This window comes from Phoenix dactylifera, unplaced genomic scaffold (assembly GCF_009389715.1).
Source record: "Phoenix dactylifera cultivar Barhee BC4 unplaced genomic scaffold, palm_55x_up_171113_PBpolish2nd_filt_p 001533F, whole genome shotgun sequence".
Taxonomy (NCBI): Eukaryota; Viridiplantae; Streptophyta; class Magnoliopsida; order Arecales; family Arecaceae; genus Phoenix; species Phoenix dactylifera.
In genome coordinates, this window is record NW_024068842.1 from 15,193 (window position 1) to 29,608 (window position 14,416).

Sequence of the window (14,416 nt, forward strand, 5' to 3'; positions counted from 1 at the left end):
GAAACTTATAGAAAATATATTTTTGAAATTGACAATTTTATTGAACATTATCTTCAAATTCTAAACTCTTAAATGGAATGATCAATTGAGGGGGAGAAAGAAAATTTCAGAAGGAGAGGTCTTATGGAACTTAATCGCATAAATCTATAACTAAAGGAGAGGAAAAGAATACTTAATGAAAAGTGATCCTAATACTCTCCAATATGTATCATCTGAAAATCTTTATGATACACCATTGAGGCGTGTTAGTTGGTTAGTATATCTTATGCATCACTCATGAACCAAATTGCAAATCTTAAGAGCCTCTAATTTAATGAAAAAGGGGGAGAATAATGTGTTAAATTTTCTTGAGTATCTCTTAGAAAATCTATTTTTGAACTTCACTAATGAGTTCTAATTGGCTTGCTCTTTAGAACTTCAATTTTGTGCCAATTCAGTATTTTATGTATCAAATTGTGCTTATTTTCTAAAGAAATAAAAGAAAGTCTTTAAAAGAGCTCTAAGATGTATCAAAAAATTGCATGAATTCATATCTTGGTATTTGTGCCCCAATGCTCTTATTATCATAAAAGAACTTTGAAGTCATTAAGAATTAATGATCCAACATGATGATATATATAAGTTGTGATCTTTTACTCTGAAAATCAATTAAATTGCTCTCATGTTAATAAAATACTTAATAGATTGGGCAAAAGGTCTTAAATGAACAAGCTTTCATATTTATCATTGAAGAGAGGTTAGATTTCCATTCGTGTTTTCCTTGAAATCATTTGTGGTACTTCTTGAATTAACTTAAGAAAGATTCCACCTACACTTGATTAGAAAACTATCTGTGGTATCAAATTAGAAAACTTCTTGGAATCACATTCGATGTGTTCTGCTCTGAACTTATCTTAATTGGCTCTGATCTATGCTCATTAATCTGATTCTAATATTATTGCCTTGCAATAATTTGACATGCAAATCAGAGTACAATAAGAAAAAGAAATATTTGAGGATTCTTATCTTTGTGCTTAATGTTTCACTATCTTTTTTGATGTTGTCAAAAAGGGGGAGAAATATCTAAGTATATGCTCATAATGCTTTATGTTTTGAACTGGATACAAATCAGCTGATTAAGCTGATTAAATCTAAAGCATTATCATGAAGTTTTTTTTTAAATATGTTTTCTACTTCATGCAACTTAGCTATGCATTACTTCTAGAACACAATATATTTTATATTGCATATACTCCAAGTTTTGTCATCATCAAAAAGGGGGAGACTGATGACCCAAAGATTGATTTAAAGATTGATTTTGATGATCACAAAACCTTGAAGTATAAATACTAATGTTTGTGTTGCAAGGAGAAAGATACTTATCTTGCAAGGAACATAGCAAGTTGGAAGAAAGCTACAATTTATTGGCCCAAGTTTCAAGTTCAAAGGACTCAAATTGGAGGAGCAAATTCAAAGAAAAATTCAAAAGAATAGTCTTCGAGTCGACTCCAGAGTAGAACGAGTCGACTCCAATAACTGGCAAGTCAATTCCTAAGGAAAACAAGGCAAAAGTCAGAGAGCGATTTTCGACCCTGAGATTCGAGTCGACTCCTGTGGAATGCGAGTCGACTCCGATGGTTGGCTGGTCGACTCCAAAGAAAGTGAGAGTCGACTCTCAGTGGTACACAAAGAAAAAAATCAGAGAGCAGTTTTTCGAACTCTGAGATCCGAGTCGACTCCCAGACAGCTCGGGTCGACTCCAAGGCATCGCTACACCAAAATGGCAGAAGGCTGTGTTTCGGAAACTGAGAGCCGAGTCGACTCCGGAACAGTTCGAGTCGACTCCAAGACCAGACGAGCCAAAATACAGAGGATCAGTTTGCGGGCTCTGAGAGCCGAGTCGACTCGAAGAAAATCCGAGTCGACTTGAGGAAGAAAATCAGAAAGTATGTCCTCTGGATTCCTGAGAATGAGCCGACCCCCAAGTGGCCGAGTCGTCTCCAGCTATTGGCGAGTCGACTCCAGTTTGGGGCGAGTCGACCCGAGGAAAAGGCATGCACTTTAATTCAAATTTGGAACAGTGGTCGAGTCGTCTCCAGTGAAGCACGAGTCGACTCCTGCAATAGGCGAGTCGACTCCTGATCGCGCGAGTCGACTCCGATCCCAACGGTAATATTGTCAGGAGGTGCAGACTGTGTCCAACGGCTCTATTTTTGTCTCTAACGGCTAGATTCTTGTTTCCACGTCATCTAAAGCTATAAAAACAAGAGGAGAGCTAGAGGAGAAGGTATGGAAGTGGGAGAGAACATTTAGGAAAGAGATTTCAAAGAGATTACTTGGGAAATCTCCCATATGCACAAAAGGGCCATTCAAAGTAAAATAGAGAGAAGAAGAGCATCCAAGTGAATCCCAAAGCTTCCTCTCCATCCGTGTGCTGCCTTGGAGATCCTCTACTTCGTGCAAAATCAGAAGAGGGTCAAGTAAAGAAGAAGCCGAGCTCCTTCATCTTCAAAACTCGTTTGAAGGCTTCTCTTTACTCTATTTGTTTATATTGTTATATTTGCTTATTTAAGAAGCTTTGATTTGTTTTAAACCTTTATTTTAATATCTTGTAACTTGATTCAATCAAGGGATTGAATCAAGGGGTTAAGGTTTGTTGGTGAGCCAAAGGGAAAACCAACGGTGTTAGGTTTGTTGGTGAGCCGAGGGTAAAACCAACGTGTAAGGGTTCGATTGTGATCCCGGAAAAACAATCGGGGTGGTTCTAGTCGGTGAGCCTGGAAAAACCGACCGAGTTCGTTGTGCGCTCGTAAAACAACAAGTTGGGTTGTGAGCTTGTAAAACAACCGGCTGTAATCTGTAGGATTATAGTGAAATTCTCAAGAGGTCTTGGGGAGTGGATGTAGGTGCTGGGGTGCACCGAACCACTATATATTTGTTGTGTTTGTAATGCTTCTTGTCATTGTCTAACTTACACACTTACTCACTTAGATAAATTGCTTGCTTAACTATTATCCGCGAATTCTTTAGTTGCAAGCATATTCAATCAAGTCACAATCTATACATCAAACTGTTGCTAAGTTTAACTTTCACTGTACATCTATACAACTTAGCATAATTAATCAAAAACTTTCAGAAGTAGGTTAAAAGATTTAAAAGACCCAATTCACCCCCCCTCTTGGGTTGTATCTACTGGGCAACACGTGGTATGTTGGTCACTTTCCTTGAAGTAGATTTCGCCGCCTTATAGTGCACTAGGCTTAGATGGCGTTCTACTCCTGAGATACAACAGCCTCTCGCACTGTTCCTTCTGCCTCAATGATTTGCACGGATCAAAGAAGCCTTTAAACCCAGAATCAGTATGCAGCAAGCCCGTTGATTGAAAGAAAAATAGCAAACAGGGAGAATAGAAGTTCTCTGTTTTCAATTATATATCCTGTCTAATCCGAAGAGGTCTATTTATAGACTTCTTCGGGACAGACGCGACCCAAAACCGATCCAACGGTCGAAACCGTTAAAAAAGTTTGAAAAAACACTGGGAGTAGGGCCAGCGGATGCGAGGTCGGTTGCAAAGAGGTGCTAACGAGGAAGCGACGTGGCTCCTCGTGCTATGGGTGCGAAGCACGACTCACGTACCTCTTGGCTCATCGCACCTGTTGTCCGACCTCGGCTCCTTGGGCTCATTACACCTATCCGACCTCGGCCTCGACTCCTCTTGGAGGAGCACGAATGAAATACAACCTCGGCTCTTCGCGCTTCGGATGAGAAGGTAGGTCGGACGAGCACATGCGCAAAGAACCTCGGACGAGCAAGGCCGAGCGAGCACAGGCACAGGCGCAAAGAGCCTTGGACAAGCAGGGGCAGGGCCCAGCGAGCACAAGCACATGCACAAAGAACCTCGGCTCGGACAAGCACAGGCACAGCTCGGCCGCAAAGAACCTCAGGTCGGACAAGCACAGGCACAGAGAACCTCGGCTCGGACAAGCACAGGCCCAGCGAGCACAAGAGAACCGAGCTTTACGTAATAGAAATAAAAAGGAGGGAATGGGGAATTGAACCTGTTATCTCATCCCCACCCAAACAACGCACCAACCACCAAGCCATACTTCCTTGTTAACATATATGTATAATATATATATTTTAAGTATGAAAACTTTTAATCATTAATTTAACCAAAAAAAAAAATCTAACAAACGCCGAGTAGCATCCAAATATTGGCTAAAGGAGAGAGCAATAAATTAAAGCTTGGTTTAATGAATAAAATGCTTTTGTCCAGATCTTATGGCTATGAATACTTCTCTCCTTTTAATTTTGAGAAGGAATGTTAATCAGAGATCTAGTTGATATTCTTATTTTTTTCCATGTATAAGTGAGTTTTAGGTATTTTTATGGATATTTTGTTTAGTGGGGGTAGAGATGTCCATGACAGTGAAATTTTAAGTAGAACACCTAGGTTGTGAGAGGAGACTATGGTTCAATTTTTAACTTAATCGAAGTTTGTTTTACCAAGTTTCAAAATCATCATATTTTGGGCTTAGAAGTAAACCAAATCAAGTCTAATCAACTTGCATGTGCAAAAATTCAGCAAATTGAGCTTGAAGAATTCTAATTGAACCCTCAAATCCTTAATTGGGGTAAAAGGAGGCCTAACTGGAAACTAGTATTGAGTATGATCAAATAGTCAATTGAGTTAGATTAGGTTAACTCTACTTAGCCCTATCAAGACAAATAATGGAATTAGTATAAATATTGCTTAGTTGAACCTAAAATTAGTCAATCAATGATGTACTTAGGTAGAAAGAAGAGTAAATTGGATTCTAGAATGGCATAGGGTTGGTAGAATCGAATTTTTGGGATGGGTAATTTAGGAATTAAAATTGGGGGAATGGGTTAATTGATGCAATTGGATGTAATTGGGTTGAATTAAGTATGCAATCGACTAATTGGAAGTAGGATGAGCAAGACTAACCAATCTAGGGTTCACTGAAGTACGAGAATTAGGTTAGTAGAGTGAAAGATCCACCAAAACTAAGGAGCTTTCGATTTAGAAGCATTATCCTTATTCTATTTAAATCACAAAGCTTGGGAGAGGATGCCTGAGGTGCCTATAATTCTCTATAAATTGATGGCGCCTACGTTCAACCACAACTAATTGTACTATATCTACAGGTTTAAGATTAATATCGGTCACGATCCATGATGACACAAACATGTCACACATTGTTCTAGTTAATAGGCATACATATAATTAGAGCTGATCATGGGTCGGGCTTGGGTCTAGAAAATATAAAATTTTAAATAAGCTAGGCCTGAAGCCCGACTGACTCGAGGCACAACCTATGATCAACTCTATACATAATGTATTATGGAGGCTCTTGGAATTGATCCAAAATATAAACATAGAAGTAATCTTTATGACTCACAAAAATCTCCTTTACCTTTTTTGTTTGCTTTCCTTTCGATCTAGAGAGAGAGATAGGCATGCATCTAGCTTCGATTGTCTAGAGGGAGGTAACAAATTTGGTGGCTAGGCTAAGGTAGATGCATGGGCATGCCACCGGTGTCAAATTAGCCAAAAATAGGATGATCAAAAAATAATGATGGAAGTAGCATGGGTCCAAGTATCTTGATCTTTAAGAACTTTTGCTATTGTCACACTGTCCATTTGAAAGAAGAAGAATGGGATAGGATAGGGTGTAATCGAGGGTACGATCAAAGTACTTTTACTACTACTTTTATTGGTAAATTACAGTTCTATTGATAAATTAAGAGTAAATAGTTTAAAGATAAACTGATTTTATTGACGCGTCGAAAAGTCTTTTTTATTCAAATTACAATTCATTATTTATACACATAACGAAAATTGTAGAATAACCGTTGAATTCTTGTGACCATCCACATCAGCTCATCATGTTCTTCAGTGGTTTTGAAAATCCGCCCCTACGATCCCATGTATGTCACATGCGGTATAATTGCAAGTCAAATCCCATTCAAGGTAAAATTAACATCCTTCGATTTGTGCCTGCATAGGCATAGCCGAGTTCCTTTCTTGTTGCCTATGTTTCTACACTTGTCTTGGTTAGATGTCCAGACCGAATCTTGTTAGGTTTAGTAGGAATCACATGATTTCGATCTATTTTAATCCCTTAACCTCATGCATATGGTGTTTACTTATAGCCACCATCTAAGTTGTTGAGATAGGAAGTAACCAGGTCGATAGATCTCACCCCCTTTAGTCTATACATTAGTTACTTGGCTTGGACCTTTGGTGCAATAGCCTGCACCCTTGGTATATTGGCATGTATCCTTAATGTTTGGTGTTTCAATTTGCACTATTGGTGTATTAACCTTTTGACAGATCATATTCTTTGGTCAAGATGTGATGTTAACACTTTCCTAATTATATACTTAAAGGAAATTAAAGTACCACATCATTCTAATATTAAAGTAACATTTAGCTATCTACTCATTATGAATAACTCATAGGGCATTGCCACATACTTTGCATCCACATTAGTAAGCAAAACTAAAAGAATCTCGAGGGATTACACTCCAACTTAGCCTCTTACCTTACTTGGAAGTAGCCAAATGAGAGTGATGATGGTAGTTTTTTTGATGAAAGTGTAAAAAGTAATATTTGAATAAGGAATCCCAGTGCAACTAACTTGAACTACACAATGGTATACCCTTTGCACTATTTTATGATCATATGAAGATAATGTTTTGGGAGAAGCAATATTGTGGCTCGGACAATGTTGTGCTTGCTATTCTTATATTTTGATAAGCATGACACTATATATAGATGCTTAATACTTATTACTTGGGCCTTTTGTTATGTAATATTAACTTTCTCATTTTTTTGTTGATTTTGCTGTTTTACAAAGCCTTTGAGTAAATACATCCACTTGCATCAGTCACCAGAATGCCTCAAAAATATCTTGGTAGACAGTAGTATTATCCCACAACTTCAAGCTAATATAGCCTGTCATATAGGAAGCCATCCAGTCTGCCACCCTGTTAGCCTTTCTGGAAACATGCTTGACAATTCATGAGGCGATACTCAATTTAATTCACCAAATATCTATCACAAGGAAAGAATAGGCCTCTAATCTTGTACTTCTGAGGTAATCTAGGAGATGATTATTCTAGAGTCCCCTTCAATAAATATGATCTGCATTTAAGATTGTAATGGCATATACCAAACCCTCTCATGCAATCCTCATTTTATCTAATGGGATTGTTGTATCAAAGAGAGAAGAGACGCCACTACAACAAATGTTAACTTAGAGTTCCGAATGACAAATCGAGCTCCACCCGTTGTAACCTATTCATCATATTTTCTCTGAAACTGTTAAAACCATTCTTAAATCTGTAAACTTTTTACAAATGTTTTATAATGTTTCTGCCACTATTTTCACAATGTCAAGCATACTCTTCCTATCCCTTGCTAGATAATATAATATACATATACGTTCAATTATTTTGGATTCCAACTCAACATTTGTCTAAAACATTTTTTTTTGCTCTGTTTGACCAATTTTGATGTTTGACTTTCTTTATATTTGAGACTAAATGTCTTATTTATAGAAAGTTACCCCTGCATGCATTCACTTCCTAATTTGTCTTAGCCAATTTTTAATCTGTCATAACTACTAATTATTACATCATAGAAACCTATATTTGGCACATCACATGGGGAAAAAGGCTAGTTAGTACTATAGATAGATTGGTTGTTTGAAAATACAAGAAATGTTGAAAACCAAATATAAGTTGGTTGGCAGCATGTTATATTTCACTAAATCCGACCATTTTTGTATTTGAACCTAAATCACATATGCAATATTTGAAACAGAATTGAAGATAAGGTTATAAACACATTTATAGAACTTTTACAATAATTAGGTATAAAGTTAGGCTTGAATTAAATTTATATATCTATTCATTTGATTCAGAGTTTTACTGGGTGTGGTAGTTTAGGCATAGGAACGAGGGTGATACAAAAGGAGCAAGACGAGAGTTTAACACATCTTTTACTTGATTTTTAATATTACATATATTGTATTTTAAAATAACTTAATCCTTCATTATGTGCTAAACCTATTTCACATTTTTTTTCAATTTCTTCTACAAAGAGAATGATGTAGCAGATATGAAAAATGCTTTTCAAGTAAACATGGATCATATTAGGATGCCTATTGCCTAGTTGTATATTGTTCCCGCAATAACCAGGTAAACAAAAGTCTTATAAATTTTGCACAATTTTTAAATATGTTATATATATTTCTTAAAAATGTTGTATTTGATTACATTTTGTAACCCAAATTAGTTGGCAGGAAAAGAACAAAAAAATCAATATTTTTTTTTCATTAAAATTTTTTAGTCTTACTTCATCCAATCCAATTACAAACCTAGTATAGAAAGAAGTATAATGTAGATGGGAGAGAGAGATGGTTTCTACCCGGCATTAATTTTACTAGAAATTTTATGCAACGGAAGAAAACCGATGTACTAGAATTAACTAACTTAAGCTTAGTTTATTTGCATGCCTGATGTTGTTTGTTTATTTCTGATCCTTTTATTTTTAATTGCTTATGTATTTGATTATCTCTTCAATTTTTTTGATACATAATCATCTCTTCATTCATGGATAGAAGTCATAGCTGTTTATATCTTTTCTCATATTCATTATTTTTTGCTGGTGTAAAGTTGTAGCCATTTATATTTTTCCTCACATTTATTATGCCAAGGAATTTAGCTCTTATTTAAAAATAGGTTTCCTTTCTCTTGTTCCAACAAAAGGAGGTGTACAAGGTTGGGCGGGGTTTGCAAATTGGATCCGATGCCCGGTCTTTTTCTCGTGCAGGTACTCGTAAAGTGCCAGGCCATGGTCCATCATTGATGAAGGCTTGGGGTATTGGAGAGATTGCACAAGTGGCTATTGTACAGGGGATACAAAACAGAACATTGCAATTCCTTCATCTTGGTTTCTAGGGTCGAGCAAATCCCTTGTGATTGAGCTTATACCGAAGGATATTCGAATGCCACCAAGGTGGTAGCCTGGTGGTAAAGGGGCTTGGACTCCACCCGAGTTGTCCAGATTCGAAACGCGCGGGCGTCGATTAAATCAGTGAACTGCATGCCCTACGCCCGGATGGCTCTGTGTGGATATGCTTTCCTTCCATTAGTACTGAGGTGGCGCTGAGATGACGTATTCATACGTGGATGGCCCAGTGGGGCTTTCCACAGATTGGGGAGGACATGCGGAAACTTGCGACTCACATCGAACATTTTTTGGTAGAAAGGGGGCCCAATGGGTGCTGCTAGTTTCTGCCCCTCCTCCTTTTTTTTTGGTGATAAAAGCGGCTACTCATTTTATATAATTCTAACGTGAGTACAACCAGCCATATTACGGAAAAGTAAAAGATACAAAGGATGAGGGACATCTGATGCCTCTGTCCAGAGAAAATCTACGGAGTGCCGGGCAACAAAGGAGGCGATCCAGTCTGCTGGACTGTTCGCCTCCCTAAACACGTGTCCAATCTGAAAATCACCCATCAACTGGATCATCCTACGGGTCTCCCGGATGAGAGGATGACCATCCCCAAACCGATCCACCCCTCGGAGCCAGTCAATAACCACTGATGAGTCTCCCTCGAGGCAGACCCGTTCCACACCCAGTATCTGCCACACATAAGATATGCCCTCCCAAGCAGCCCATAGCTCTGCTCCGACCACTATAAGTCCTGGCGTACGTCTCATTCCTACTGCTATCATCCTACCAAGATGGTTCCTGATCACAAATCCAACGCCTCCAGTCACACCATCCAAAGACCGACTACCGTCGAAGTTTACTTTGAGATAGCCAAGGGGTGGGGGTACCCAAAAAACATGGGCAAACCGAGGCGTTAAAGCAGCGTAAGGAGTACCCCAGATGTCCCTGGCAATCCCAGAAGAAAGTCCAACGGAAGCCGCAATAACCTCCATCGCGTATAGCAACGCTCTGTCCACCACCATCCTCGGAAGCGATCTCCTCCCCTCAAACAGACTGGCATTCTTGTCCAACCAGATGTAGTAGGACAAGTATGCCACAAAAATCCCTGCCTCGGCAAATCTGGGCCTCCGCATGGAAACTCTCAGCAACTGAATCATATCCTGCACAGAAACCACCGAGTCAGGTAATGGGACCAGTGACCTCCTCCATATCGCTCGGGCTCTAGGACACTGCAAAAGGACATGCTCGGTCGTCTCCTCGATATCAACACACTCCTCACAGCACTGAGACACCATCATACCACGTCGAACTAACAAGCTCCTGGTTGGAAGGCAGCCCCAGGCCACCTTTCAGATGAATAGCGCCACCCGGGGATGAATCCGCAACCTCCATATCCAACCAACCTCAATCTGGCGAACTGGCTCCGACCTGATTAAGGCATGAAGATCTCTAGCTTGAATCCGCGACCGTCCCGACAGCAACCACACTGTCTGTCAGCCCCTCCCCCAGAGGAAACTGGAAGAGACAAAACCGACTCCGCCAACTGCTCCCCAAAAACCTCCCGGATCAACTCCTCCCTCCACCGTCCCCCCTCTAAAGTCAACAACTCATTGACTCTGCAGCCCGCTAATCTCGCCGAATCCACCATGGTCGGCAAGCGACAAATAGGCAACTCCGTCGCCCAGCTGTCCTCCAGCACATCAATAGAACGACCGTCACCTATGATCCATCTGATCTCCGAAAGCACCACTATGGCTCTAGCACACATCTCCCTCCAGACCGGAGAGTGGTGCCGACCAACTCGCACCCTGGGGACCAAGGCGCCATACTTGGCCCTCATCAATGAGGACCACATACTCTCGGGCTCGAGTACAAATCTCACCGCATGTCTAGCCGCTAAGGCCTTCCGCCTCGCTACGAGGGACTGCACCCCCAAACCTCCAAGACTAGTCAGCAGGCACACAACATCCCAAGCCATCAAGTGGACCCCACCCCTACTACTGCACCTTCCCCAGATAAAATTCCTGAATAACTGCTCCAGGGACCTTAGAACTATAACTGGAATAATGGCATTGGTAAGCAGGTATATAGGAACTGAGGTAAGAACTGAACGAACCAGAGTGATCCTACCCATCATAGATAGTGAATGCATCTGCCAACCCTCCAATCTGCGCCTGATACTGAGCTTCAGGAAAGTACAATCCCTACGCCGTAACCGCTGGCCCGAAAGTGGGACCCCCAAGTATGTCATCATACCCTCCTGCGCTCCCACTCCCAGGATCTCCAATATAGAGGGCCTCACCGCCTCCTTAGTCTTCGGGCTAAAAGTAACAGCTGACTTGGTCAGATTGACCCGCTATCCCGAAACTACACAGTAATCCCGAAGAATCTGACAAATAACCCGGGCCACCTGACGCGACGACCTGGCAAGAAGCAAACAGTCATCAGCAAAAAGCAAGTGGGAGATCGAGGTAGCCCCCACCATCGGTCTGTAAACCTCCATCTCCTGAGCAGCCACTGCCTGCTGTAGGGATCTAGACAATGCATCTGCACAGAGAATGAATAATAGAGGGGATAGGGGGCAACCCTGACGTAGCCCCCCTAATGACACAAAGAAGTGGGACGGTGAGCCATTCACCAAGATAGCAAAAGAGGGAGCACGGACACAGCCCATCACCCACCTGATCCAAGTCTCATGAAATCCGAACACCTGCAAGGACTGCTGCAAAAAATCCCACCTCACCCTATCATAGGCCCTCTCCATATCAAGCTTGATCCCATCAAACTCTTTCTCATCGGAGCCCTACCGAGATCAAACATAAACTCCTGGGCCATCAACACATTGTCAGATATACTCCGCCCCTCCAAAAAAGCTCCCTGCTCCGGGCTGATAAGCCTAGAAAGAACCTCCCTCAACCTAACGGCAAGAATCCTCGCTATAGCCTTGTACAAGGTCGTACAAAGGCTAATCAGACGAAAGTGACTCGGCTCCGTAGCATCCTGCCGCTTCAGTTTCAAGGTGATGAAAGTTCTCTGCCAGTCTGCTGCCATCACTGCTGTGCTGAAGAACTGCTGTATGGCTGTCGTCACATCTCGCCCAACTATCATCCAGTATCTCTGAAAAAACAAGGGTGGGAAGCCATCCGGCCCTGGGGCCTTGTCCCTCTTAAGGGACCTCACCGCGTCTCTGATCTCCCTCTCCGACACCGATCTGATCAATGCTGCTGTCTCCTCCTCTAACACCCCGCCCACAGGCGAAGGTATAACTGCTAGACTCCCATCAGTAGACTGCTCTGTCCACCTGGCCCTAAAAAAGCTCTCCATAATCCTCTGAATCATCTCCGGGTCCTCCGACAGCTGCCCCTCCTCATCCCGGAGGACTCTGATCATGTTCTGGTGCCTCCTGATAACTGTCGCCTGGTGAAAAAACCTAGTGTTTCTATCCCCCTCCACAATCCACTGTATCCTCAATTTCTGTCTCCAGAATGTCTCCTGTTGTCTAAGGAGACCGTCATGCAAAGCCAATAAAGATCTAAGGTCCCCCAACTCCTCATCCGCTAGGCCCCCCCTCTGGTCCTCCTGGGTCTGTAACCTGGCTATAGCCTCCTCTGACTCCTCTATCCTCCTGAAAATATCTCTCACCTCCTCACGATTCCACCTCCTCAATCGTCTCCTCATTAACTCCAATCTACGGGACACCCGATACATAGCATCTCCTCTCACTGGTGCACTCCATGCCTCCCTCACCATCTCCCACGACCGCGGATAACAGAGCCAAATTTTCTCAAATCTGAAGGAGGAATGAACTGGAATATAAGAATCTGTACTCACCAGTAATGGGTTGTGCTCCGACGCAATCCTGGGCAGATGGCTCACATGATGATCCGGAAAGGACTGAATCCACCCAGCGGTCGCGCAGGCTCTATCAAGTCTCTCCCATACTCTAGCTTGGCCTTGCTGATTGTTGCACCATGTAAACTTAGAGCCTGAAAATCCCATGTCAATCAATCCACTCAATGTCAGAAAGTCTTGGAACTCCTTGACCTTCCTCTCATATAAGAAAGGCCTCCCCCCCTCTTCTCCTGAGGATCAACAATACAGTTAAAATCACCAGCCATCAGCATAGGGTATCCCTAACTAATCAACTGAGAGGCCTCCTCCCACAGTATCCGTCTTTTTCTGAAGTCAGTACTGGCATACACCGCAGTAAGAACCCATGAAGCTCTACTGCCCTTCGAGATCACCATAACCACCTCCTGGGAGCACACATGGAACACATCCAAACTATAGGAACCCTGCATCCACGTTACAATGATACCACCCGACAACCCGCGAGACTCCACTGCATAAAATCCCCACGAGCAAGGTACCGCTCTCCTAGCTTTCTGTAGGCTCCTCCCTGATAACCGGGTCTCAAACAGCACACAAATATCTGGTCTATGCAGTTGCACAATCCTCCGAAAAGTCGGGGCAAAGGAAGGCTTCCCCGCGCCACGACAGTTCCATAACATAACCTTCATTGGGCACCCAAGGATGCATCACAACCCCCTACCCCGGGGTTGCAATCATGGAACACTGCCTCTTCTATAGCTCCTACATTCTCCAAATTTGCAGAACTCGCACCTTTTGCTGCTGCCAACAACTGAATCAAAATACGCTGGTGATCCCTTCCATAGCCGGGTTGTGCCAAATGTCACGGTGAGTCCCCAACGTCTTCACCATTTGCCACAGGGCCCTCCATCATCCCCCCTCCTGGTTCAGTCTTGGTGCCGCCCGCAGCATTGATGAAACTTGATTCACTGGCGACTTGTTTCCCCGCTCCCAGTTTTGTCACCGAACTAGAAGAACCACCCTTCTCTCGTGCCAAATGGCCCAAAAGACCCTGTGAAGAAGCTTTGGGGTTGCCGGCTGGATTCACCTGCCCGCTACAGGCACCGGACTCCCCAACCCCCATTCATTCCGACCAGCCCTCCTTGCCAACCACCTTGACCGGAGCCGTCATCCCCAGTTCCAAGAGGTCGCCGCCGCCGAGCTAGCTCTATTTAGCTTCCTCAGTGGGTCCGCCACTCCACGCCGGACGTGCTCACCACCACCCCTAGACTCACGCTCTGCCTGCGGAGGTCGAAGACGAGCCGCCGAGAGGGGAGGAGGGGAGCTCTTGCTCCTATGATGGATGTCAAGCTCCGGCCGCCCCTTCGCCGTTGACAGGGGGCGGATCCCCCCGGCGGAGAAGACCGACCCTTTCTCACCCTTGCCTCCAGTCCCCAAAGCCCGACATGGGCTTCTGGATCGCTTCCTCGGGCTCGGGCCCGATCCATCGGGGCACTGCACCACTGAGGGGCCTGGTCTATCCACAGCCCGGCCCGAACCACCATCCAGCCCACACACACCCCAGCCCGCATCCTGGTTCAAACTCGGGTTGAGTCGACCCGGACCATCGTCATC

The 14,416-nt window shown here is 43.0% G+C and overlaps 1 protein-coding gene across 1 annotated transcript; it reads right to left on the reverse strand.

Annotated features, from left to right (window-relative positions):
* Positions 1-10,403: 10,403 nt before the first annotated feature.
* Positions 10,404-13,925, reverse strand: LOC120108761. Its single transcript, XM_039122466.1, has 5 exons — positions 13,691-13,925; positions 11,879-13,053; positions 11,653-11,774; positions 11,373-11,505; positions 10,404-11,327 (listed from the first exon to the last, which is right to left on the reverse strand). Exons 1-5 carry the CDS (start codon positions 13,923-13,925, stop codon positions 10,404-10,406), a joined length of 2,589 nt encoding a protein of 862 aa, XP_038978394.1.
* Positions 13,926-14,416: the final 491 nt, after the last annotated feature.

Excerpts from the sequence above, each read along its gene's own strand:
- LOC120108761 (XM_039122466.1), bottom strand. The coding sequence starts at position 13,925 with ATGGGGGTTGGGGAGTCCGGTGCCTGTAGCGGGCAGGTGAATCCAGCC. Across the intron at positions 11,506-11,652 it reads TTTCATGAGACTTGGATCAG|ATCCCTACAGCAGGCAGTGG; the intron begins GTGGGTGATGGG and ends TGCATTGTCTAG. Across the intron at positions 11,328-11,372 it reads CGTCGCGTCAGGTGGCCCGG|CGGGTCAATCTGACCAAGTC; the intron begins GTTATTTGTCAG and ends GTTTCGGGATAG.